The sequence below is a fragment of the Prionailurus viverrinus genome, chromosome B3, assembly GCF_022837055.1.
Source record: "Prionailurus viverrinus isolate Anna chromosome B3, UM_Priviv_1.0, whole genome shotgun sequence".
In the NCBI taxonomy this organism is placed as follows: domain Eukaryota; kingdom Metazoa; phylum Chordata; class Mammalia; order Carnivora; family Felidae; genus Prionailurus; species Prionailurus viverrinus.
Genome location: NC_062566.1, coordinates 139,553,135 through 139,579,139, shown reverse-complemented (window position 1 = coordinate 139,579,139; position 26,005 = coordinate 139,553,135). Strand labels below are relative to the sequence as shown.

The window sequence follows — 26,005 nt, the reverse complement described above, 5'->3', positions numbered from 1 at the left end:
CGGCAGGAAACGGGCACTGCGGTCATATTGCAGGTGACGCGTTCGAGCCGCTGCTGGACACGTCTCTCATGTCCCCTCCCTCCCCCCACCTGCCTAGAGACTGGAGGATGTCCCCAGGGAGTCCTGCCCTCCGTGGTGCATGCCCACGGACAAGCACTTTAATTTACAGAACTTGACCGGACGCTCCCTTGTGTTTTGCTTGTTTTCTGGGTTTACGGGTGCCACGTCGTAGCTTTGCAGGAAGTGCAGCCATGTCATCTGAGCGCCCTCGTTGGCGAGCTGGGGGCTGGGGGAGCAGTGGGCTGCACGAGGTGCCCAGAGATCCCGGAGCTGGGCTCTGGGCCTTGGAAAGAGGGGCGGGACCCTCAGAGTCGCGCGGGATCCAGCCACACTGGCCGACACGCAGGAACAAGGACGGCCTTCAGCTACAATCCGTTTTGTTCTCCTGAGTCAACATTACTATATTCTTACTGATAAAGCCTTCGTTGCTAATTATTTTAACCTGAACTGAAGGAGGTATAAAAACGAGAAAATCAGTACGATTCTCCTTCTTATTCTTCCAGACAGGAAAGAGAGGAAGTTGCAGATGGGAAGAGAGCCATAAAGACGCATGCGGAACAGGCCAGCGTTTCTCACTTGTCCAACTAAAAAGGAATCAGGACTCTCTAGAAGCTGAGCCAGAACCTGCTTATCAGAGACCGTCTCTGAAACGGACCTTCCCCCCTGCAGGACGTGCTCTGAGCCGCACATGAACAGGTGGCACCTGTCTCCCTCTCTGTGCATCTGTTGTCCTGTGAGTTGGTCAGATCGACACAGAAGGCAGGGTGAATGTGCTTCACTTCCTGGCCGAGCCTCGCAGAGGCTTCTTCCCTCCTGGAGGCCGGCTGCAGCCCTGCCCCGAGCCACCCGGACTGGCCAGCCCACTGCAGGCCATGTGCAGCACCAGACCTGCCCACGGGGCCCAGTTCCGATTACAGAACTGTGAGAAGTAATAAATAAATTAAAAAAAAAAAATGATAGTTACAGAGAAGACAGCTGAAACACAAAAGTGCCACACTCTAGCACAGAGCACTCAGAATTGAATTATGTGCAATAACTTTGGAATAGTAATCTATTTAAATATTTTATTTATTATATTGAGGTTCTTTAAGGTATGAGACCTTTTTAAAAAATTTTTTTTTTTTTACATTTATTTATTTTTGACAGAGAGAGAGAGAGAGAGAGAGAGAGAGACAGAGCACAAGTGGGGGAGGGGCAGAGGGAGAAGGAGATGCAGAATCTGAAGCACACTCCAGGCTCCGAGCTGTCAGCACAGACCTCGACGTAGGGCCTGAACCCACAAACAGTGAGATTGTGACCTGAGCCGAAGTCGGATGCCCAACCGATCGAGCCACCCAGGTGCCCCGTGGTATGAGACCTTTTAACACAAGTGTTGATTTGTGATTCTGCTATCTGAACAAAACCTATGTTTTAAAGAAAAAACCTCACTTTAGGTGGACCTTTAATTTTAGGCCTAAAAGATCAGAATTTAAACTGTCCCTGTTCTTCGTTGTTTAAACGATGTACATAACATCTTGATAGATAAGTATATCAGCCACATAACGATCCTGTTCAAGAGGAAGCATGATGCCAAGAAACGTGAGCTGGGAACGTGACATTTAGGAATCGCGATGGCATTCTCTGACCGCAGTCGGTGCCGGTCCTGGGATGTAGGGACCTTGGAAGGAGCTCAAAGGAAGACCACACACACCGGGAGCTCTGACACCGGACTGTTGTATCAAGTGTGAAGAGACAGCCGCAGACCCCGGTGACCACTGGAGGGTGGGGTGGGGGCACACCAGGGCCGGGCTGGGCACGGGACAGGGACGGGCCCTGGAATCCCCAGAGGCTGCTGGTCTCCACGGTGGGATCTCACTTCCCACATCCAGTGTCTCCATGTGTCTCAGGGCCCCTCTCCTTCTCCCTTGCTGGGTCATGGTGTCTAAAAAGGGACCCGCCGTCCTCTGTGGCGCTCCGGGCAAGGGTCTGTACGTCACCTTCACTCTGGCACTGTGGCCAGACTGTGTGAAACCTGCCTGCTTTCTTACCTCACAGAGGAGCCTGCCCACGGAGCCTGTCACCGCTAGGATTTGTCACCACTGGGACCCGTCCTGGAGTCAGGGACGCCCAAAGTCTTAGAATACACCACTCATTCGGTAAGCTTTCCAGGGATGGGTAAGAAACCACATTAACTCTCTCATCCATCAACATTCATCTGATGCCACCACGGGCTGGGCGTGAAGCTGGCCCTGAAAGCGTGCGGTGTTTGGCCCACACACCCCCTGCCTATGGGGAGGCCTGTCGGCCAAGCCAGGGGCTGCGGTGCGTCCTGGTGGGGGGCTGTGTCCGGAGGCCTTGGGAGGCTGTGGAGAAGGGCAGGTGGAAAGAATGTTCCAGGAGGGTCAACAAAGGCCGCCGAGGCGCTAGTGTGGAAGGAGCCGGAGGTGAGCAGAGACACAAATGAGGAGGATGGAAGGGCGGCCTGGACGCGCACATGGGCCTCGCCCGGGGCTCATGCCCAATCACCAGTGGCCCGTGTGACTCAGGCAGCAGCAGAAACACGGGGATGTCGGCAGGCAGGTGGAGGGATGTTCAGACGGTAAGAACCAACGAGAGGCGGGGGCCAGGGTGGGGGTGGGACTTGCAATGTCATGGAACATTCTTTCAAGAGCCGCAGGGCTGTGCCCTCCCCCAGGTAAACCCAGGCAGGGCAGCCTCTGTGGTCGTGCAGGCCTAGGGACGGCCGGGCCCACCTGCACCTGCCGTGGCCAGCAGGGCCTCTCCTGTCCCGGGTACACGCGGGTCCCCAGGCCTCTGGTACAATTCTCCATCTTATGAGTTTCTAAGGATCCCTGCTTTACTCCTCACTCCTGCCTCTCCGAGATGCACGGGGAGGGTGGAGTAACACACAGGCAGAAGGACGGACCGTTGGCTCTGGACAGGTTCCGGACGGACCCGCACCCAGGTAAGTGGAAACAGAAACACAGGAAGGCCGAGTGGGGAGGTGCTGGGGGTGGGTGAGGGAGGGGAGCAGGCAGAGAAGGAGGGGTGGGGGAGCAAGGGAGGCCACCCCCACTCCCCAGTCACCTGCCAAACGGAAGGATGGGGTGAGGGGAGCATTAGGTGTGGATGCGAGCATCATCATGCAAAAAGAGAGCTGTTACCCACACGTCGACTTACCTATAAAATATATTATTTATCTGTTTTCTGATGTAAGCTCTTAAGCCTAAGAATTTTCCATAGATTCTGTGAAGGGTAGTTTTAAGAAAATCTCTCTCTCGAGGATCTTCACTGTCAAAGAGCTCTAAAAGCTTCAAGAAGAAAAAAGACACTTAGTGGCTCAGGATTCCCGCTCGGTAGATTACGGCTTTTGTAGTTTCAGCTAATTTGTACCTACCTGCAATACAAATTTCTGATCAATATATTTCTTCGCTATATTAGGTTGGAAATCTGGAGACTCTAAAAATCTTAAGAAAAATTCATAAACAAGCTAGAAGGAAAAAAACAACAACAATGAATCAAATAACATGGTATTTTATGAGATGGAGATCAAAGACACCCATGAGTTGAATATCTGCCTGAAAATATTAGCCTTAAAAAATAAAGCCACGTTATTTACAGAATTAATGCCAAATTACATGGCTTAATCAAGTTATAACTGACGACAGTAATTATTTTATTTAGCTAAGAACCACAGACTATACCCTTAAGTGGCATTTAAGCAAAATGGTACCCTTGGCCGATGTCACCAATGCTTAACTGACGCTGGTCAGAGACCACAGCGCGTAGGGATCTACATCCTGCCACCCACACGTGTCCTGGGCAGAGCCGGACGGACTGGAAGCTGGGATGTCTTGGCGAGCGGGTCCCAGACGCAGTCACCCACGGCTGGGAGGTCCCTCCCCTCCATCAGAGGGTTGCCTGCTGTTGTGGTTACACAGCAATCCCACCTGCCTTGGCGGGATGTTCTGCCACCGAGACAGCCCCCCTTTGTGATCTGTTCCCCATCTAGCTCGTTCCCAGCTTCCACCTTTCCGTCTCCCTCCCTGCGGGCGACCCAGACCCTGACCTGGCACACGGCCTGCACACACTCTGCTCGTGCTGGGCTCCGTGCCTTCTCAGGCGTCCAGCCTCATCAACGACCAACTTTTTGCTTTACAAATGTGTTAGAAAAAGGTGTCAGTCAGCGGGTGAGCTCTGGGGTGCGCTGAATCTAGGTACCGTAAACAGGAAGTGTCTGCAAAGGGCTTCAATTCCATGGCTATTAACCAAGCAGTCATTTCCACTGCAGACATACAGACAACTCTGTATCTTTGTAGTTGGGGTAAAGTGTTCAAACAAACAAAAACGCCATTTGATGTTCTCACTTCTGCTGAAATGCCTTCCTTGTATGCACAGGTTTACAAATCAGAGGTGCACCTGCCACCAGCTGGGGCTTGAGGCCTTAGGGCCAGTGCACTTGCTTTAGAGGAAAACCTCACAGACACACACATTCAACTCCTGCCTCGGTTTCGGGGGCGCTCCCAGAGTTCAGTACCTGTAGATGAGGCCAGGCCGCCTCTAACGTTGGCTCGTCTTCCTCGGGGTCAAATTCTGCTCCCGTAGGATTGGAGGAAGGTGGTAACGTTCGAAACATGTTAACTGCAAACTGAAATCCACATATTCTAGAATTATAACCAGGGCATTAAAAATATTTACAGATAACAGTTGAAAGAACATTTACAGAAAACATTAAAAAAACATTTACAGAAAAATATTTAATTCTAACAATTGCTGCTTCCGGTGGTGGTTGGGCTCGTCCTTATTCTCAAGATCGAGAAGCAGTGTGGATCCCCAAGGAGATTTTGGGTCAAAACTGCGGCAGGAAACGCGGCCGTGGACAGGTGGCCACCCCGAGACTCCTGCCTCACTCTGAGCCGCCAAACTCACGGGCGGCTACCACCAACCGGTGCCGGTGGGCAGTGGGGAGGTCAAGGTCTCCACCGTGGGTGCAAAGCGAGGAAGCAGGCATCGTGCTGGGAAGGAAGGGTGAGATTATGAAGGGAACAGTGGAGACTGAACGGCCGGGACTGAACGACCGGCAATGGAGCGCCAGCCCCTCGTGTGAGCCTGCCCCAGGGGGCCCCTGCGAGCCACAGAGGACAGCCAGCAGAGGGCCCAGGGCTACACGGTCATGATCTTACTCTGCGTGGACTCACCAAGAAATGACTTGAGAAGAGATTTCTCTGGACTTTGAATGAACCCCTCATGCAACTCGCTGCCTGGTTTTCTTTATATTGTCCTTTACCACGGACTCCCACCCCCGCTCCGTTTATTTCCAGCTTCATAAAAGTCAGTGTTTTACGACAGACGTTTCTACATGAAGTCTAGAATTCTCTGGAGCGCAGGTACACTTTAGTGCCCACATGGTTAATCTCTAAATTAAGCACAACATACACGGACAAATCGGTGATATAAAACGTTTGGTTCTTCTGTATCATCGATTTATAACCCACTCTTTCTTTATAGTAATTTAGATACGATTAGTTACCTTACGGAATCTCTGAACCCGCCATATGCTGGTTACAGAACTGGGCTCTGGTGACTGGCTCTCACAGACGAGCAGAGCAAGACCTCTGCCCCTCCCCACCCCTCAAAGCACAAAATCCAAACACCTGCCACACAAGGTTAAGACCCAGCTCCATGACGGCGTGCAGGACGTCCTTGTGGACAGTCCAGGGCAAGCTTGCCGTCCAGGCATCCAGTCTCAGAGAGACGGAGCTAAAACCCCAGGTCATCCGCTGTGCTTCCTCCCGTCTTTACTGTACTGACCCTGAACTCTGAGCCTTAACATCATGTTTCGTGAAGGAAAACACCCCCTCTTCAAGCCATCAGCTACAAAAGCCCCGAGCATGAAACGTTTGTTGTCTCTGTTGTCTGAGACGAGGAGTAGGTGCAAAGAATCAGAGCAATGGGGCTGAGACGGTGCAGGAGTGGAAGGAACAAAAAAATGGTTGGAAATCCAGGAACAAGTAAAAAAAAAAAAAACCCTTAGTAAAAAAAGAGAAAATACTCCTAAAATGTAAGTAGAAAGTAAACCTGGGAACCTGGGGACAGGGTCCTGAAGAGACCTCCCAAACAACAGGGGACTAAGGAACAGAGGCCGTGACAGGTGCCGCCAGGTGGACGGGGCATGTCCCCCATCACCGGCCCCCAGGGGACGGGGCAGTGAGGGACTCTTCCAGCATGCTGACCCCGAAGCCCACAGAAGCGAGCAGGCAGACTCGAGGGACTCCCACACCAAGGGAAGGCCACACCCTGGTGGGTCCCGCTCCCCTGGGGCTTGCAGAGGGCAGCAGACCGGCCCTGGGACCCCCAGCCTTTTGCCCCTTCCTTCCAGGGCTAGGGAAGCATGGAGAGTAGAGTCAGTTGGGATCTGGGGCCCGTAAGGGAGTGTGGCATTCATGAGCTGGGTTTTCTACGCTCTCCCTCAAAGCCAAATGGCTGGGGGCTCCCACAGTCACCCAGAGTCTGGGGATGCTTGAAGAGAGTGAGGTGGGGGAGAGCCGCAGGCTGAGCACAGGAGGGCAGAGGCCACGTGGTGTCCCCGGGCGGCCAAGAAGTCGGGGGACACGCGATGTGCCTGCCTCCCTTGGAGACTCGCCGGAGAAGCCTGAGTCCCACACGGGACGGGACTGCCATGCGGGTACAGGGGAGCCGCTCGGGCCCAGCCAGGCCCCCCTCACGTTCCTCAGCGGCCAGCCCCCAGAGAGACTAACCAGGGCCAGGAGAGCAGGGCCTGACGGACCACAGCTAGTGTGGGAGCCCCCCCCCACTCCCTCCATCATCGAACACTAATCTGGGCGTCAACGGGAAGGTAACTGTGGCCAACATCTACAGTCTCAGACTGAGCACAGATCACCCTCGAGGACACGGGGGGCCTCATCCACTCGGCCGGCAAGCCTGAGGAGCAGAGCTTTGGGTTTTCCTGGGGAAGAAGAAACCCCCTGGGGGACAGCATCAGCTCCTGCCCGAGGGAGGTCCTGGAAATCCGTCTCTCAGGTTCTCTATCCTACTGGTAGTTTCTCTGATCGACCTCCGACGGACACACCTGGCTAGTTAGATTCTTAGTCAACTGGCTCTATTCTACCGGAAGTGAAGCTAAGGACTGCGTTCCCGGGTGAAGCCAGGCGCACCGTGTCACCAAATCCCAGACGTGGAGTCAGGAGTCTGCGGGGCTGCTGGACCAACTTGCTTGTAACGCAGAAGTCCTCATTTCAGTATCCCTGAAGCACAACCATCCCCAATCCGGGAAGTTTTATTAGTGGCCAACTCTAATTGGCGTAAGCTCTTTCTTTCACAAGACAAAAAACAATCTCACGCCGTAACTTCCACTCACCTTTCCTACCACATGACGCTCCATTAATTCAACGCTCGTCTCTAGAAAAGGCTAAATGTACTAAAACAGACATCTGGAAAAGAGCAGAAGGCAAGCGGCAGGCCACCTCACATTATTCTTGGGTTTCAAAACTTCTTTGCACAACAGCTGCAGGGTCAAGGGAGCGGAGCGCCGTGTGCTGACGTCTGCGTGTCTGGACGGGGTTCGGTCTGAGCACCACGCGAGGCGGTCTTCATCGTCCTCGTGCCACAAAAACCCACGGGGAGATGTGGACCAGACGCATTCTCACGCACCGAGTGAGTGTGCGCCCCGAGGTGCGGACCCAGCCAGGATCAGACTACGCAGACAGGCTGGCAAGGCTGCCTTCTGACTCAGAAGCAGGCCCTGCACAGGGAAAAACCTGCCCACGCCTCGGTTTTCTCACGTGTTGAAAGTGAGTGAATCTTCTCTCGGCACCGGGCCCGTGTGAAATGGGACAGCAACGCGCACGCGCGGTTTCCGCGCACGTGGGCGCACACCACGCGGGGTGGGACTGACCCTGTAATACGAGGAAGCACCTGCTCTCTCGACACTCCCGCTTTCGGTGTTTAAAATCGCCCCTGTGGGTGCTCCCCTCCAGAGGGCTGCATTTATGGAATTAGATGCAAACCGAACTGGCGTGGGAAGTAACCGTATGGGAAACGGCTGAGATTCCACAGCATCCTGACGCCTTTCTGGATCTGTAGTACTCACGACCAATGGGTGAACTAATAGAATGTTCATGCCCTGACGTAACTGAGGTGCAGCAGAACATACTAAGGCTGACAACAGGCAGGGACACTCCTACGAACAGCACCGAGAGTCTGATTTCAGAGACAATGAGGAAAGAAAGGTTGATTATTCAGTCCTTCCTTCTCGACCACAAAGGCCGTTCCACTATGTTGTTTATTGTTCTATTCACGTGCACAGGATTTATAAAGGTTGAGTCCACCCAAGGCCAAATCTCCGTTTGTCTAGATGCTCTTCCTCCCACAACAGAAACAGATGCATTCTGGGGCTGGCGGGGTGAGGGGAAAAGCGGGAAGTTTTTTCCCCAACGTTTATTTTATTTCCTGAGAGAGAGAGAGAGAGAGAGAGAGAAAGACAGAGAGAGAGATAGGGAGGAAGGGAGGGAGGGAGGGTGGGAGAACAAACAGGGGAAGGGCAGAGAGGGAGACACAGAATCTGAAGAGGCTCCAGGCTCCGAGCTGTCAGCATGGAGCCCGACGTGGGGCTCGAACCCATAAACCGTGAGATCATGACCTGAGCCAAACTTGGATGTTCAACTGACTGAGCCACCCAGGCAGCTGTCAGCATTTTTTTTTTTTTTAACATTTATTCATTTTTGAAAGACAGAGACAGAGCGCAAATGGGGGAAGGGGCAGAGAGAGAGGAGTCACAGAATTTGAAGCAGGCTCCAGGCTCCAAGCTGTCAGCACGGAGCCCGATGCGGGGCTCGAACTCACAAACCAAGAGATCATGACCTGAGCTGCAGTCAGCCGCCCAACCGACTGAGCCACCCAGGCGCCCCAGCATTTTTAAAAAATGGAACATTGTGTTTGGAAATGTTACATCAAATCTGAAAAAGCCAACAGGCAACAGAATAGACCACTGCAGCTGGGTATGATACAAAAACCAAAAATACAAATGGGAAACTAACGTGAACACCTTCTCCACTAACAGTGACATAATTAGGGAATGTAATTAACAGGAGGAGTCCAGGAACACAGTCCCAGAAGTGACCCCTTGGTCACTAGGAACTCACTGCCCAGTCACAAGGCCCCAATGGAGAGAGCATAAACCCTAATAAAGGGCACAGAAGAATATTCAAACAAATGAAGGAATCTTCCCTTCCCTGGTGTGGGGTGACGTCCTATTACAAAGATAACCTCTCCACAAGGCAACCTGCACACTGAATGCAATCTTAAACATAATTCTAACTGGATTTTTGGTGAGCCCAAATAAGGTTAGGTGAATGATAAAAATCCTAGTGGCAATCTTAAGAGAAAACCTGTGCATTTCCTAATTAGGGAGGTTAGCTCAAGCCTGCTCTCATGGTAGGGTCCAGGTGTTACCCCAGGAATGTGCACATTCCGCAGGAGACTGAAACCCAACAACATCAATACTCACACTGAAAGCAAGTCGCTTGCATACCCTCATCAATCAAAAGGCGCAGACCTCTGACTGAATAAAGTAACCCTCAGCTCCTTACTGTCAGCAACAAGCCTGCTTTGAATATAAAGACACAAATTGGTCACAAGTAAAAGTAAGGAAAAAGACATTCCAGGTTCACATGAGTCAAGAGAGAGAGCAGAAGTGGCTATATTAACATCAAAGTGGTTTTCGGAGCAATTAAGATGACCAGGGATAAAGAGGATCACTCCATAACGATAAAGGAGTCAACCAATAAGTAATACTAATATCTATGCGCTGAATGACACGGTATAAAACTTGACAGAACTGTAAGAAAAAGACAATAAGCAATTAGAAAATGAACAGCCCTGATTACAACAGCACCAAAAGATGAAATATTTATGAGCCTAAAAAAACACATGTAGGATCTGTATGCTGAAAGCCACAAAACGATGCCAAGATGGAGACATACCGTGTTCACGGACTATGGGTAAGGTATCTGCTCTCCCCGAATCTGCAGAGTAGTGCGATTCCAATCGAAACCCCTGAAGGATAGTCTGTAGATAAAACCAAACTGATTCTAAAATTTATATGGCAAAGTAAAATAACTAGATAGGCAAACAGCTTTGAGAAAGAAAAACAGGATCGAAGCATTCACACTACCTGATGTCAAAATTTACTATGAAGTGACATGACAATAATGAAGACAGTGTGGTATCGGCGAGAAGATCCCTAATCAATGCAACAGAACAGGGTCCAGAAACAGACTCACAAATATGGTCAACTGACTTACGACAAGGGTGCAAAAGAAATTAACCATTTCAAAGAATGGTTAGTCCTTTCAGTAAGTGGAATAGTTGGACAGCCATATGCTACAAAATGAACCTCAGCCAAAATGAATCACAGACCTAAATATAAAATATACAGCTATAAAACCACAGGGGTGCCTGGGTGACTCGGTCGGTTAAGCATCCGACTCTTGATTTCGGCTCAGGTCACGATCTCACACGCTGACAGCACGGAGCCTGCTTGGGTTTCTCTCTCTCCCTCTCTCTACCCCTCCCCTCCCCAAGTAAACAAACATTAAAAAAACCCTATAAAACCATAAACATTTTAAGAGAAATATCTTTGTGAGCTTGGGTTAGGCAAAGACTTCTCAGATATGATACTGAAAGAAACAAATCATAAGTCAGACTTCATCGAAATTAAAACTCTGTAAAAGACACTGGGTTAAAATAAAAACATAAGCCATAGACTGAAAGAAGGTAGACTGGCAAAGGTTTGGATGTAGAATACGTAAAGAAGCCTCCAGCTCAATAATAAGAAAACAAACAACCCAATTAAAACACGGGCAAATGATCTGAATAGACACTTCAGCAAGGAAGATCTACAAATGATGAAAAAGCACAGGAAAAAATGTTCAGCATCATCAGTCACTAGGTAAATGCAAATCAAAGCCAAAATGAGAGGGGCACCTGGCTGGCTCAGTCAGTAAAACAGGTGACTCTTGATCTCAGCATCGTGGGTTCAAGCCCCACGTCGGGTGGAGAGATTACTTGAAAATTAAAAAAAAAAAAAAGCCAAAATGAGGTTAAAGGACTGAGGACCCCGGTGTTGACAAGGACTCAGAGCAACCTCAATCCTTACACCCTGCTGGCACGGAAAGTGATTTAGGAAGTTAAACATAGGACATGACCCAGGAGTCCTGCCTGTTTACCCGAGTTAAGTGAAAACCTATGTCCAAAACTTGCACGTGAATACTTACAGCAGTTCTATTGCCCCACATGCCCCTCAACTGGGGAATGGATAAACCATGGTACGTCTATGTAGTGAGATACCACTGAGCAGCTAACGGGAACAAACCGCTGGGGTGGACCTCGAACACATTATGCAGAATGAAGGAAGCTGGATTCAAAAGGCTACAGACCGTATGAGCCCACCTCCGTGACATTCTGGAAAAGACGATATGGGAGAGCTGCGGACTGATCAGTGGTGGCTAGGGACAACAGGGGAGAAGTCTTGACTATACAAAGGAGTGGCAAAATAATTTTTTGGGAGGGTAATGAAACTGCTCTCGATTTTGATCGTGGTGGTGATTACATGGTTATATGTATGTGTCTGTTCACTAAAAAGACTGAACTTTGCTGTATGTAAATTAAGAATTAATTTTAAAACATGCTATGAAAGGATACTTCTTGCCCATAAGTTCCCAAACCTCGGTTCACAACGTCCTTAGCATCTCAGGAGTTTCTCCACTGTGCCCCTAGATCAAAAGAAATACTCTTCCACTTAGGAGCTTTAAAAACGCCCAGCTTTACTGGGGTATAATTGAGATACAATTAACGGTATGTGTTTAAAGTGTACAATCTGATATTTAAAAAAATGTTTTTATTTTTGGGGGTGGGGTGGGGGGGAGCAGAGAATCCGAAGCAAGCTCTGCGCTGACAGCCAAGAGCCTGATGCGGGGCTTGAACCCACGAACTGTGAGATCAAGACCTGAGGTGAAGTTGGACGCTTAACTGACTGAACCACCCAGGTGCCCCTCTAATCTGACATGTTCATCATATGCATACATCTGGGAAACCATCATACAATCAGGATAATAAACACATTTGTCATCCCCCAGGGTTCTCAGAAGCCTTCTGAAGAAATGATAAACATACACCGGTTGGCTAGAAATGGGTATGGGTAGAACTGGGGAGGTGTGGAGTAAGAAGAAATATTAACTGGTGCGTATTTCGATTAGAAAACAAACGTGCATTTCTTTGATGGTTTGAAAACATTAAGCCAAGGAGGACTCTCCAAAAATAGTAAGAACAAATCTCAAAGCAGATATTGATATTACTGACACTGAAAGTAGAGAAGTCCCTCTCTGGATTTCAGAAAGCACCACACGTTTTAATATGTTGAAAGTTCCCTGCTGATGTTTGCTTCTCTAACCCATGCTCCTGTGACTGGCTAAACAAAAACAACGAAGCCGAAAGGGGAATGCATGATTTAAATCCTCACTTGAAAGAAATCTGTAGACTATTTGAAGCTTTCCTGCTTAATATACTATCTTCTTTAACCAAAACGTGCATTCCTCTCCCATTTCCAAAGCATCTTCACCCTCACAACACGTAGTACTTTCCAGAACACACTGTAAGCATCAGATGTGAAAATAGAGAAGAACGTCAACTCTCATGTGAGTACAGGACAATCACCCTGGGTCTCTGGGCAGTAAACCCCTCATAGGGACCCAAGAAGAATTGCTTTGCTCTTAATGGAAAATGCTGACTTGAACCCTAAGCATCAAAGAAATGACTTGTAAAGCACTATCTGGCCATTTACAAGCAGTAGAGAGGACAATGACATGATGGGCTCATTTTCCCTGGAAACCTAGCCAATGTCTTGGTAAGAAGAGCATCACCATCACACCACGTATACAAAGTTTCTTACTGTTGTTTTATTTATTTTGGGATGCCTGGGTGGCTCCGTCAGTTAAGCGTCTGACTTCGGCTCAGGTCACGATTTCATGGTTTGTGAGTTCAAGCCCTGCATTGGGCTCTGTGCTGATGGCTCAGAGCCCGGAGCCTGCTTCAGATTCTGGGTCTCCTCTCTCTGCCCATCCCTCTCTTGTGATCTGCTCTGTCTCTAAATAAATAAATTAATTAATTAAAAAAAAAAAAAGGAGGGGCGCCTGGGTGGCGCAGTCGGTTAAGCGTCCGACTTCAGCCAGGTCACGATCTCGCGGTCCGTGAGTTCGAGCCCCGCGTCAGGCTATGGGCTGATGGCTCGGAGCCTGGAGCCTGTTTCCGATTCTGTGTCTCCCTCTCTCTCTGCCCCTCCCCCGTTCATGCTCTGTCTCTCTCTGTCCCAAAAATAAATAAATGTTGAAAAAAAAAATTAAAAAAAAAAAAAAAAGGATCTTGGGCGCCTGGGTGGCTCCATCAGTTAAGCGTCTGACTTCGGCTCAGGTCACGATCTTACAGTCTGAGTTCGAGCCCTGTGTTGGGCTCTGTGCTGACAGCTCAGAGCCTGGAGCCTGCTTTGGATTCTATGTCTCCCTCTCTCTCTGTCGCTCCCCTGCTTGTGCTCTGTCTCTCAAAAAATGAACGTCAAAATTTTTTTTTAAAAATTTGAGAGAGACAGAGAACAAGTGGGGGAGGGGTGGGGGGGGGAGAGAGAGAGAGAGACAGGATTTGAAGTGGTCTCTGTAATGACAGCACAGAGCCCCACGTGGGCCTCAAACTCATGAACCATGAGATCATGACCTGAGCCGAAGTCAGAGCCACTCAGGTGGCCCAGAAGCGACATCTCTAACAAGCACCCAGGTGGTGCTGCTGCTGCTGCCTTGGAGCAGTGTGCTTCTGGAAGAGTGGTTCTCACCCTCTGGTTTTCAGACCCCCTTAAATTCCTAAACGTTACCAAGGACCCCAAAGAGCTTTGGCTTATGAGTCATTTCTGATGTCAACTGCGTTAGAAATTAAACCAGAAAAATTAAAAAAAACATGAATCCATTAAAAAATACTAAGCCCAGGGGTGTGTGGATGGCTCACTCGGTTAAAGCGTCTGCCTCTCGGTTTCGGCTCAGGTCATGATCTCATGGTTCGTGGGTTCAAACCCTTCATCGGGCTCCATGCTGACAGTATGGAACCTGCGTGGGATTCTCTATCTCCCTCCCTCTTTGCCCCTCCCTCACTCAAGCTGTCTCTGTTTCTCTCAAAATAAAGAAACTTAAAAGAAGGAAAAAAAATCAGGCCACCGTGTCAATACAAATGCTATTTGAATATTTAAATAATTTTCCGTAACAGTGTTAGTTATTTCATTAAATCTCATGTTACAGAAAATACAGGTGACCCTTGAACAACGCAGGGGCTACAGGGACCAATCCACCGCGCAGTCGAAAATCTGCGTATAACTTCCGACTCCCCCCAGAACTTAACTACTCATTGCTTACTGTTGACTGGAAGCCCTACTGATGACATAAACACCAATTAACACACATTTCGTGTTTTATATGTAGCATATATATTCTTACAATACAGTGAGCTAGAGAAAAGAAAATGCTAAAAAAAAGCATAAGGAAGAGAAAATACACTTATGGTACTGTACTGTATTTATATTAAAAAAAAAAATCCGGGTATAACTGGACCTTCCCAGTTCAAACCTGTGTTGTTCGGGGTCAAACTGTATTTTGCAAAACAAACACAAATGTAGCGAGAAGAGTGGTGTTTTTTTACATTTTTGCTACTCTCTTTACTGTCCGGCTTAATAGAAAACGGATGGGTTCTCATGTCTGCTTCTACGCTCTGAATGTTGGTTTGGCTGAAATACAGGAAGTAAATGTCTCTTACGTGGTGCAGCTTGGAAAAGGGAGCAATAATTAATAGGTCCTTTTCAGAGAACCGTGGACTTCTTTGAAGCTACACCCAACTGACAAATGGTAGTTTCTCTTAGCGGTGAGGTGGTCTCTACGTTAAAACCCAATGGTGCCTCTTGCACCTTGAATGGCTCTCTGGCCCACCCACGATTACGGAACATCGTTTATCGGTCATGGGGAAAATACCGGTTCAGCGGGTCATGTAGATCTTCCAGTGGGGACTCATTTCGCCACATGTACTAAAAATCCCATCTGTTCACAGCGTCGCTGATCTAAGCAGGAGAGCCCGGGGCCCCGGGTGGCTGATGCTTGCACTGAGTGGATACAAATTTTTCAAAATGCAAACTTTTGCCCCAAAGCTCAAACTTTGCATTGACAACAAACGCTCTCACTTATTTTCCTTTAAGCGACATTCTCATTCTGTTTATTTTTTGAGAAATGCTTGCTAATGTTCATTTGAATCACCAGTTTGTCTCTGAGTCACTTAAGTAAAAACGGGTGTCTGTGAAAACGGTGGTTTTTCTATCAGTGTACTGACTATAAGAACAAAATGCCAATGCCTGAAAAACAGATTAACTAGAGAATTTAATGGAAAGAACAAACAAACAGATGGTTGCTTAGATTTCAAATAAGACTGAAATGAAGAGACAATGAGCTTTAGGCCTGAGACTCTAGACGCCAGGAGCCCCCCTGTGGGCCCGGTTCCCTTTCACCCTCATTCTCAGGAGTTTTTTCAATCTGAAAACAAACGGGCTGGATGACCCGTAACACTCTGTTTCACGCTAGGACTGAAGTCCACGATGTATAAAAGCAGACAGCACACATGAAAAGATGCTCACTGGGGAAATGCAAATCAAAGCCACAGCGAGGTCTCACCACACCCCCACCCCGATGGCTAGCATCCAACAGACAGACAGTAGCAAGTGTGGACAACACGGGGGGGCCGGAGCCCTCGCGCCCTGCTGGTGGGGGTGCATCCGGGGGCAGACGCTTTGGAAGACAGTCTGGCGGGTCTTCCAAATGTTAAACACCCAGTTAACACGGGACCCAGCAGCTCCGCTCCCACGTAAATACTCCAGGGAAACGAGCACACACACGCACACCGCAGCTCACACGGGAGTGTTCACGGCAGCGTCGCTCGTCACTGCCAAGTAGCAGAAACAACCCAAATGCCCATCCACGGATGAATGGATAAATAAAAATGTGGTACGTGTCCACAGCATGAAATATTATTTGGCAACACAAATAATAAGTGATACAGGCTACAACACGGATGAACCTCGAAGCCATTATGCCAGTGAAGGAAGGCCACGCATCACATAATCCCCGTTGGCAGGAAATGTCCAGGGTAGGCAACTCTCGAGAGACAGAAAGGCAATAAAGGGCTGCCGGAGGTTGGGGGTGATAGGTCAGGGAGGACTGGCAGTGACTGTTAATGGGCTTGGGGTTTATTTTTAGAGGGATGAAAATGTTATAAACAATTAGATGTGACGAAGGCTGCACAGTACTGTGAATATATTAAAAACCATGGATTGTATATTTTATTATGTATGTATGTATTTATATTTTCTTTTATATTTGAGAGAGAGAGCAGGGGAGGGGCAGAGTGACAGGGACAGAATCTGAAGCAGGCTCCATCCAGGCTCCGAGCTGTCAAGCACAAAGCCCGATGCAGGGCTCAAACTCAGGAGCAGTGAGATCATGACCTGAGCTAAAGTTGGGTGCTTAACGGACTGAGCCACCCTGGTGCCCCAGGATTGTATATTTTAATTTTTTTTTTAACGTTTATTTTTTTTTATTTTTGAGACAGAGAGAGACAGAGCATGAACGGGGGAGGGTCAGAGAGAGAGGGAGACACAGAATCTGAAGCAGGCTCCAGGCTCTGAGCTGTCAGCACAGAGCCCGACGTGGGGCTCTAACTCACGGACCGCGAGATCATGACCTGAGCCGAAGTCGGCCGCTCAACCGAGTGAGCCACCCAGGCGCCCCTTAAATGAGTGAACTGCATGTATATGAATGACTTCTCAATGCATTTGTCCAGAAACTATATAGCAGTCCAATCTAACAGGCAAATACATATTTTTAAAGTTTATTCATCTATTTTGAGAGAGAGAAAGAGTGCGTGCATGTGAATGGGGGAGGGGCAGAGAGAGAGGGGGGGGGGGGAGAGAATCTAAAGCAGGCTCCACACTGTCTTCGAGGAGCCCAAAGTGGGGCTTGAACTCTCACTGTGAGATCATGACCTGAGTTGAAGTTGGACGCCCAAACGACTGAGCCCCCCGGGCGTCCCCAACAGGCACCACATTTAAAAGAAGTAGCATAAGGGGCCGCCTGCGTGGCTCAGTTGGTCGAGCACCCGACTCTTCGTATCAGCTCAGGTCAGGGGTTCAAGGTCGTGGCATTAAGCCCTACGCTGGGCTCCGTGCTGAACATGCAGTCTGCTTGAGATTCTGTCTCTCCCTCTCCTTCTCCCTCTGCCCCTCCCCTGCTCAAGTGTGCTCTCTCAAAATAAATAAATGAGCGTTAAAAAAAAAGCAGTAGCATAAGGAGTATAGCATCTACAGAGCTTCGGATTCTTCAAAGTAAGTGGAAATTCACATCTTTAAAGGTACTGTGACCACACACACACCAGGCGATACTCAAGGGGGCTGGCTAAGTGCTGCTTCAGGGGTCAGCAAAGCACGTGGCATCCGGTGGAACCAGGAAGGGACCCACATTTCTCCCACCTGCTCTGCTGGGTCTAGGCACTGCTGGGGGTGGAGGCCTTCTATTGACCGCGTGAGTCTGGCACTCAGTCTCCACTTCTGAGAGGGCAAGAAACCACCATCAACTACCATCCTGGCTACGTGCTTTCTTCCTTCTGCCGGTCCCACGAAGAGGGAGGCTTTGAGAAGGCAGAAATACTGTCCACCAGGCTATTTCCTCACCTAAAAAAGTTCCTGGCCCATAATGGATGCTCAGTAAGTATCTGTAAAGTACTTTAGGGGGTCAACTGTCCAACACTCCAAAGACCGACCTGACTTTTGGGGTGGGGGACAAAGTGAAGAGAGCGGGAAGAGAACCCAGTTAGGACCCAATTATCAACAGGGAGAGAAGTAACGATAATTTAATCTAAACAAGAGTTCCGGGGCTTTAAGCATCCTGAGCAGTTGTGGTAATGTGCACTTCTTTTTATTTTTTAATGTTTACTCATTTATTTGGAGAAAGAGAGGGAGAAAGAGAGAGCGAGCGTAAGCAGGAATAGGGAAGGGGCAGAAGGAAAGGGAGAGAGAATCCCAAGCAGGCTCTGCACTAACGGCGTGGAGCCCAACGAGGGACTCGATCCCACCATGAACCATGGGATCATAACCTGAGCTTAGCCAACGGGGCCCCCCAGGCGTCCAGGTAACGTGCACTGTAAACACAAGGGGGCCTGATTTGAACAGGGGAGGGGACCCGGTTCAGAGCCAGGCATCTGACCCAAACCAGGCTGACCTAAGCCTCATGTTCTGCATTCTTCCTCCTCCCTCCTTAAAAATGGAAAAACCTGGGGTGCCTGGGGGGGGGGGCTCAGTAATTTGTGTCTGACTCTTGATCTCAGCTCAGGTTCTTGAGAATGGTTCTTGAGAATGAGCCCCGGGTCGGGCTCTGTGCTGACAGTGTGGGGCCTGCTTGGGATCTCTCTCCTTCTCTCTCTGTCCCTCCCATGCTCCCACTCTCTCTCAAAATAAACAAACGTTAAAAAAAAAAAAAAAGGAAAAACCTTCCAACCATGTGATTTAATATGTAACAAATTGATGTGCTTAGATATTTAATATGTATTAACAAATGGATTTAATTTATTATTTTTAAAAATAATTTAGAAATGTTTATTCATTATTGAGTGAGTGAGCGAGAGAGAGCATGTGCGTGCGTACAAGCAGGGGAGGGGCGGAGACAGAGGACCCGAAGCAGGCTCTGCACTGACGGCAGAGAACCCGATGTGGGGCTCGAAGTCATGAACCGCGAGATCATGACCTGAGCCAAGGTCAGGTGCTTAACTGAATGAGCCACCCAGGCACCCAAATTTAATTTAAAGATAAAATAAATTTGATATGCAATAAAGAAGCATTTAAAATCAATGGAGAAAGGGGAATATTCAACACATGATGTACAGGCAAATGATTTTTCTATCATTTTGTAAGAAAATAAAGTTATATCCCTCTCCTGCACTATAAAAAAACAAGGTTCCAGGAGGATTATAAAGTGAATGACAAAATTACGAAGGTGTTAGGGAAAATGTTAGGTTGTTTCTTTGAGATTTTGGCATTTTGGGAGGCCTTCCAAAGTAAACGAGGCTTGAAAGTAAGGAGAGAAAAAACGAGACTCCCATTTTCTTTAGTCTGAACAGGAAAAGGTCGGGGCCCTCATCATGAGTGATGGGGAAGGAACCTCACAGCCTCGGGCTGACCACACATTGGTAAATTCTTAACTTTAAAAGAGTTAACAACAACAAGTTAAAATAAGTCGATAGCGACTTCTGACACAACAGGTTATGAAAAGCACAAAAATGAACATCGCTTTCGAATATCTTTTCCAAAGCAAACACACTAAAGTGAGAAATAAACATAGTTTAGGTCATAAGATTAGTCACTTCTGAAACATGTAGCTTTGGGGGAAAAAATCAGTAACTTAAGGAGGAGTTCAGTGAAAATCAGGATATAACATTTTATATTAAGCAACAAGGACTCCCTTAGAACCAGGGAGTACTGATTTCAGAGGTGGATGAGACACCAACAATTCAAAAAAACACTCAACAGAAAACAAGTTCAGTGTCAAACAACACAAGTTTGAAACGGGATCCTGCAAAGGGCCTAGAAACAGGCTGTGAAGCAGGTGACCACAGAACGGAGATTTGGGCCTGAATGAAACCAACAATGAACTAACCGCAGGACCACAGAGGCCACCTCGGCCACTCAGGGCAGACTGTCCCGACACCAGCTCGGTCCCATCACTATTTTTTTTTTTTTTTTTTTTTTTTTAGTGTTTATTTATTCTTGAGAGAGAGGGAGACAGAGCACGAGTGGGGGAGGGGCAGAGCGAGAGAGGGACACAGAATCCGAAGCAGGCTCCAGGCTCCGAGCGGTCAGCACAGAGCCCAACATGGGGCTCAAACCCACGAACCGTGAGATCATGATCTGAGCCGAAGCTGGACGCTCAAACGACTGAGCCGCCCAGGCGCCCGGTCTCATCACTGTTTTAACTCTGCCCCATCATTAAAGTTTTCCTGCACAAGTATGGACAACATGTTTACTTCTAAATTATAGTGAGCACTATTACATCAAAGAGGGTAAGATAGTACGCTCAAATGAGGGCTCTAGTGTATGTGGCCCATAGGGTACTCGTGGGAGTTAACACACGGGACACTTCGACTGGCCCTGGAAGGTACCCAGTTCCCTCAACTGTTATCGTTACAACACAGGACACATTACCAAGACTTCCATTCTTCAAGTGCGAATTTTGCAACAAGAGGACTTCTTTGTGGGGAGTGTGTTAGGCTCAAACGTTTCGGCTTGTGCTCAGGACGCCAGAGCCCTGTGTGTCACTCAGGGTCGGGACGCACTGGTCAGACTGTAACCACTTACCATATGGACTACTTCCGGGTAAATAGGCTCTGTGATCACATTCCGGTTGTGGGTGATATATTCTACCATTTCACTTAAAGCAGCTCGTTTTACTTCCTTCCACTTTAGGTCACTCAGTGGATCGGAAACAAAGTCAAAGAGGACACAACACTGACGCAACTTCTGGATAAAAAGCTTCTCTTGATCAGCAGGAGGAACATCTGAAAAGCAGAAAGCAAAGTATATTGATCGCAAAGATGCTTAACCCACAATCACTGTGAAACGCTTCTAAGCCTTCTACTATTTTTATTTTGAATTAATAGAGACTCGAGGGAAGGGAGGGGGTGGGGGTGAAGAGAGGTCAGACATTCCCCAAACAGAAAAATGACAGCCCATCAACGGCTCAGCTCATGCGCTTATGAGAACGTTTCTATACCGTTTACTCTCCGAAACCACATCGAGGTTACTGTGCAGAATACGCCCTCTGGATGCGTTCCCTCATTCGGCAACGACCGCCTGACTGCTGGCTGTCACCACCCGCTGGCACCATGCCGGGCCCCGGAACGAGAGCCAGACCGCAGGCCCCGGTCCGGGGCGAGGGGCACGGACGCCCACGCCAGCGACGCCCGCGGACACAGGTAGGGCGAGGTGAAGAGGGTGACGGGGGGAGGGCACACAGGTGTCCCCTGGCTTCCTGCAAACACGGAGCAAGTGCCATCAGTTTGAGGCTTGTCAGAACGAGCGGCTGCAAACACACGGAGTCACCGCTCTGGCGCTCCACAAGACACCTTTTGTCCCTTACTCTAGGCTCCGGTCAACTCACACCAGACACGACGCCTGGTGATCTTAGTGGTGACGGCAGCACAGAAACAGTGCAAAGTCCTAAGTCGTAGCACTCGCCTTTACACAGTGGGTGCCTGCCTGGGCAGAGACCATCCTACAAGCTTTCTCGGTACGGACACGTGTTTTTTCAGGTTATCTGTACAGTGACACAACAGAGGGAAGAGACCAGTCTGGAGGGCCACCTTAGGGCTGGGAAGTGGCAGAGCTCGGGACGATTTTCCAGGATTCTGGAACGTCTGGAAAGCTATCTGCCAGCGTGAGCTTGACGGCTTCCCTGGGGTGAAGATGAGCTTTGGGGGTGACGCTAATGAGTGAGGTTTCTCGATACACATACTGAAACGTGTCCGACATTTGCAAAGTGTCTCAGAAGGTCTGCAAAACTCAGTGAACCAGTATCTTCAAAGTGATCAATAAATGGCATTACAAGGTCCTTCCAGGGCACTCAAAGTGCAAGTCCTTCCGCTGGATTTTAATGGAATAAAATGTATGCTCGGCTCATTATATGGTTTCAGATTCCCCATCACAGATTCCTTCAAGAAACTGCCTGTTTAGGTTTTGGTGTAATATCAAAGAAAATTCTGGAACTACGTGCAAAGGATATTAAGGAACTCGTCCCCAGCTTCCCCAAACATGTGTCTTCATACATTTCAACTAAGACACACGGCGACACACTGAATGCAGAAGCAGACAGGAGAATCCGGCGATCTCCTAGTAAGCCAGGCAGGAGGGAGATGTGCACAAAGAGAAAACAATGCCACTCTCTCACTTAATTTGTTTTTCTTTCATAAAATATGGCTTTGCTCATAAAGACGTTATTTCTGTTAACATGCGCTAGGCTTACTGTATTATTATTTTTTTAATGTTTACTTATTTTTGAGAGATAGACACAGAGCACGAGCAGAGGAGGGGCAGGCAGAGAGGGAGACACAAAATCGGAATCAGGCTCCAGGCTCTGGGCTGTCAGCACAGAGCCCGACGCCGGGTCGAACTCAAGGATCTCGAGATCGTGACCTGAGCCAAACTTAGACGCTTCAGCGACTGAGCCACTCTGGCGCCCCGAGGTTTATTATTTTCAATTTTAGGATACGTGCTGCCAAAGCGAGCACACGGTTTTGTTATTTTTATATGAATTAATAAATATACACTTTATCTTTTCTGCTTTCATTTGGAACATGGTCAATATCGGTAGCTAAACCCACATACGCAAAAGCTCGTCGGGGGTCCTACATAACGTTTAGGAGTGTGAAGGGGTCCCGGGCCCAGAGCTGAGACCCCACACCCACCTGCGCCCAGGGCGCACCTCCGGGCCCTCGGGCTTTCCTGCCTCAGTGCTCGCGCCCTCACCCTCTTCGCCCCGAGTGTCCTCCCGGCTCCTCCTCGTTCCTGCCACCAGCTGCCCGCTTCCTGCTCAGGGCTCTGCCAACCTAGTCAGCCGCGGGCCGCGCTCCGAGCCGGGCGCTGCGCACTAGCTATTGCTTCCCGCATCTCAGCTGTCCTGCCTAGTATCTCATGCTTCCCCCCACAGGCTCCCTGAACGCACGGGCCAGGTGACTACGTTTTCTAGTTCTCCGTGCACCCCTAACGCCCAGCAACGAGGCTTGCAGAACCAGAATTTGATTCATAAACATTCTGATAGTAGGTGTCTGTCTGTTGAATCATTTTCAACGAGTGACGACCGCTACGGTGTTTGGGCCCAACCTCTCCCAGTGAAAAGGTTTCCTTCTCTGAATTACCTCCTTGCTTGACTTCAATCCTCACTCAATTAACTCTACAGCTTGGTTCATCCTCCGGTCTGCTAGGATCACCTCAATGAGTTCATTTTGTAGTCACGGCTTGTATATTTGGAACCTATCTGGGATTCTCAGGCTCTTGACGCTGGAGAAAACGAAGAAGGCTGTGTTTACCCCAAGAGACACATGAGGACCCAGACACGGAGAGCTTCAACAGCCTCGGGCCACCACGCCATTAAGTGGCAGATCCAGATATGGCAGCATAATGTGCTCGAAAGCAAGGGCACGCCTGGGGTCCTCCAGGGTGGTGTCATTAGGTCTCACCTACCTCAAAAGCATCTGAAAGCATCATTCAGTCCTTTAACACAGTGATAAGAACTGACATTCAGAATAAAGACAAGGTTATCACCAAAACCACTAAAACAAATTTATTCTGATTAAGGAGGAAGAGCAGAGTAAAACAGATTTAAAGTTTTCTATCTAACATTCTTCTAAAAGACAGTAAGATCTCAGCCTTCCGGCATTTATGTCAATTCTTCCAGGGTTCCAGACAGTTAAGTTGTTACTGTACTATTTTCATTTATAGTTTATAAAAGAGTCTGTCATGATGATAATCTCATGAACTCTTGGGGCGTCCGGGTGGCTCCGTCGGTTGAGCGTCCGACTTCGGCTCAGGTCATGAGTTCACCGTTCTTGAGTTCGAGCCCCGCGTTGGGCTATGTGCTGAGAGCTCAGAGCCTGGAGCCTGCTTCGGATTCTGTGTCTCCCTCTCTCTCTGCCCCTCCCCCACTCATGCTCTGTCTCAATCTCAAAAATAAATAAATATTAAAAACAATTTAATCTCATGAACTCTATTTCCTAAAACCTCATTTGGCTTTTAGAATCTCATGGTTTAAAAAGTAAAAAAAAAAAAATCCCCCCAAACCAAACTTCTAAATTAGCATTGCTAATCTTGAAAGAAGGAAAAGAGGTGTGACAGACTTGAACCTGTACTTGACTCTACTCTTCTGATCATCCCTGTGATGTGAACCGAATGTTACCAAACTAACCAGGCCTGGCACTGTGGGTACCTTACACTTCTGTATTCAGTATTCAAGGCCGCCCGACTCTTAAGTAATAAACCACGATGCTGGACTTGACCCAAACCTTACGTTACCTCCATGAAGCAGAATAAAAAAAAAAAAAATGGACTTTGAATTTTGCCCATGAGGGACAGTGGCTCACTTTAATTTTAAATTGCATACAGACCAATAACACCGACATAAGTGTTTCAGAATGTGTCGATGAAGTGTTGATTTTGATGGCTTCCTGTCTTGCTTTTAGGTCTTTCATCCATTTCGAGTTTACTTTTGTGTCTGGTGTAAGAAAGTGGTCCAGGTTCATTTTTCTGCATGTCGCTGTCCAGCTTTCCCAGCACCACTTGCTGAGGAGACTGTCTTTATTCCATTGGATATTCCTGCTTTGTGAAAGTTTAGTTGGCCATACGTCTGTGGGTCCATTTCTGGGTTCTCTATTCTGTTCCATTGATCTGAGTGTCTGTTCTTGTGCCAGTACCATACTGTCTTGATGATGACAGCTTTGTAATACATCTTGGAGTAGGACTGTGATGCCTCCAGTTTTGGTTTTCGTTTTCAAGATTGCCTTGGCTATTCGGGGTCTTTCTGTTCCACACAAATGTTAGGATTGTTTGTTCTAGCTCTGTGAAGAATGCTGGTGTTATTTTGATAGGGATTGCATTGAATATGTAGATTGCTTTGGGTAGTATTGACATTTTAACAATGTTTGTTCTTCCTATCCAGGAGCATGGAATATTTTTCCATTTTTTTGTGTCTTTTTCAATTTCTTTCATAAACTTTCTATAGTTCTCAGCGTATAGATTTTTCACCTCTTTGCTTATATTTATTCCTAGGTACTTTATGGTTTTTGGTTTATTATTTCTTAAGTTAGGAGCTATTACATTCTTCTACACAGATAAAACCACACACAAGGTACCCTGGGTCTGTATAAACCTTTCAGCAGCCTCCCCGCTCCCCCCCCCCCCCCCCGCCAGGGTCCTCATGAGTCTATTATTGTAAACTTGGGGCCCTTCCCAATTATTTCAAGGTAAATCCTGAATGATACCTAGAAGCAAAATGTAGGGACACACTAGGAGCTGGGAAGACACTAATCCGTGGCGTGGGAAACAGCGCAAACAAGGCGGAGGTATGACTGTGTCGTTCTTTTAAAAACAGACTTACTGAAAGGAAGCCTGTAATTTATAACTGACAGGGATGCTCGAGGAAGGTTATACCATCAGAGTAGGGTGAGGGCACCCCATTAATGCTCTCGGTCCCCACCAGGACGGAGGGCAGCGTTCCTGTATCCACGACACCAGAGGCGCCATAGGGAATGGGCTCGTTGCCCCGATCCTGATCTTCAAAGTGGGGCCGAGCCCCAGGAGTGCCCAAGGTGGTATCCACAGAACTTCTAGGTATTCACACTTCCTTCTTCTGCAGAGAATAACCTGTAAGCCGAGCCAACACATAACCTGCACAGGGACACACGGTGGGGGCGTGTGCCTGAGACTGCTTGGCCGCCGGCACGTGTGGTCAGGTCTGCAGACCACCGCCAGGCAGCAAGGAGCCACAGCAGGCTTTAAAAAGTCATTCCTAAGCCACTAATTGTATCACAGCCAACTTCACAGGTGCTGCAAGCTTCTGTGTGCCTCAGTCTGCACCCCTCAGAAGGGGCAGCGTGGGGACATGACACGCTTGAACCACGAGTCGTGGGATATGGTGAGGCTGCGTCACTGAGTTGTAGCTATATGCGAGGAGGCATCATGCGAGCTGTTGGCGGACAGAAAAATGATTACACAGCCAAGCCCACTTCTACGTGACCAGTGTTGGCGGTGAAAAGAAAACACTTCAAGATACAATAAAGA

General features: G+C 48.4%; 1 protein-coding gene across 4 annotated transcripts in view; it reads right to left on the bottom strand.

The window, feature by feature from the left end:
• The window catches only part of PPP2R5C (protein phosphatase 2 regulatory subunit B'gamma), a 129,064-nt gene that overhangs the window by 28,782 nt on the left and 74,277 nt on the right, over positions 1–26,005 (bottom strand). For all 4 annotated transcript variants that reach the window (XM_047863689.1, XM_047863690.1, XM_047863692.1 and 1 more), the window contains 4 exons: positions 20,534–20,733; positions 4,577–4,687; positions 3,437–3,529; positions 3,220–3,350 (listed from right to left, as the gene is read on the bottom strand). In XM_047863689.1, the coding sequence (XP_047719645.1) occupies positions 3,220–3,350; positions 3,437–3,529; positions 4,577–4,687; positions 20,534–20,733 (535 nt within the window). The remainder of the gene's footprint in view (positions 1–3,219; positions 3,351–3,436; positions 3,530–4,576; positions 4,688–20,533; positions 20,734–26,005) is intronic.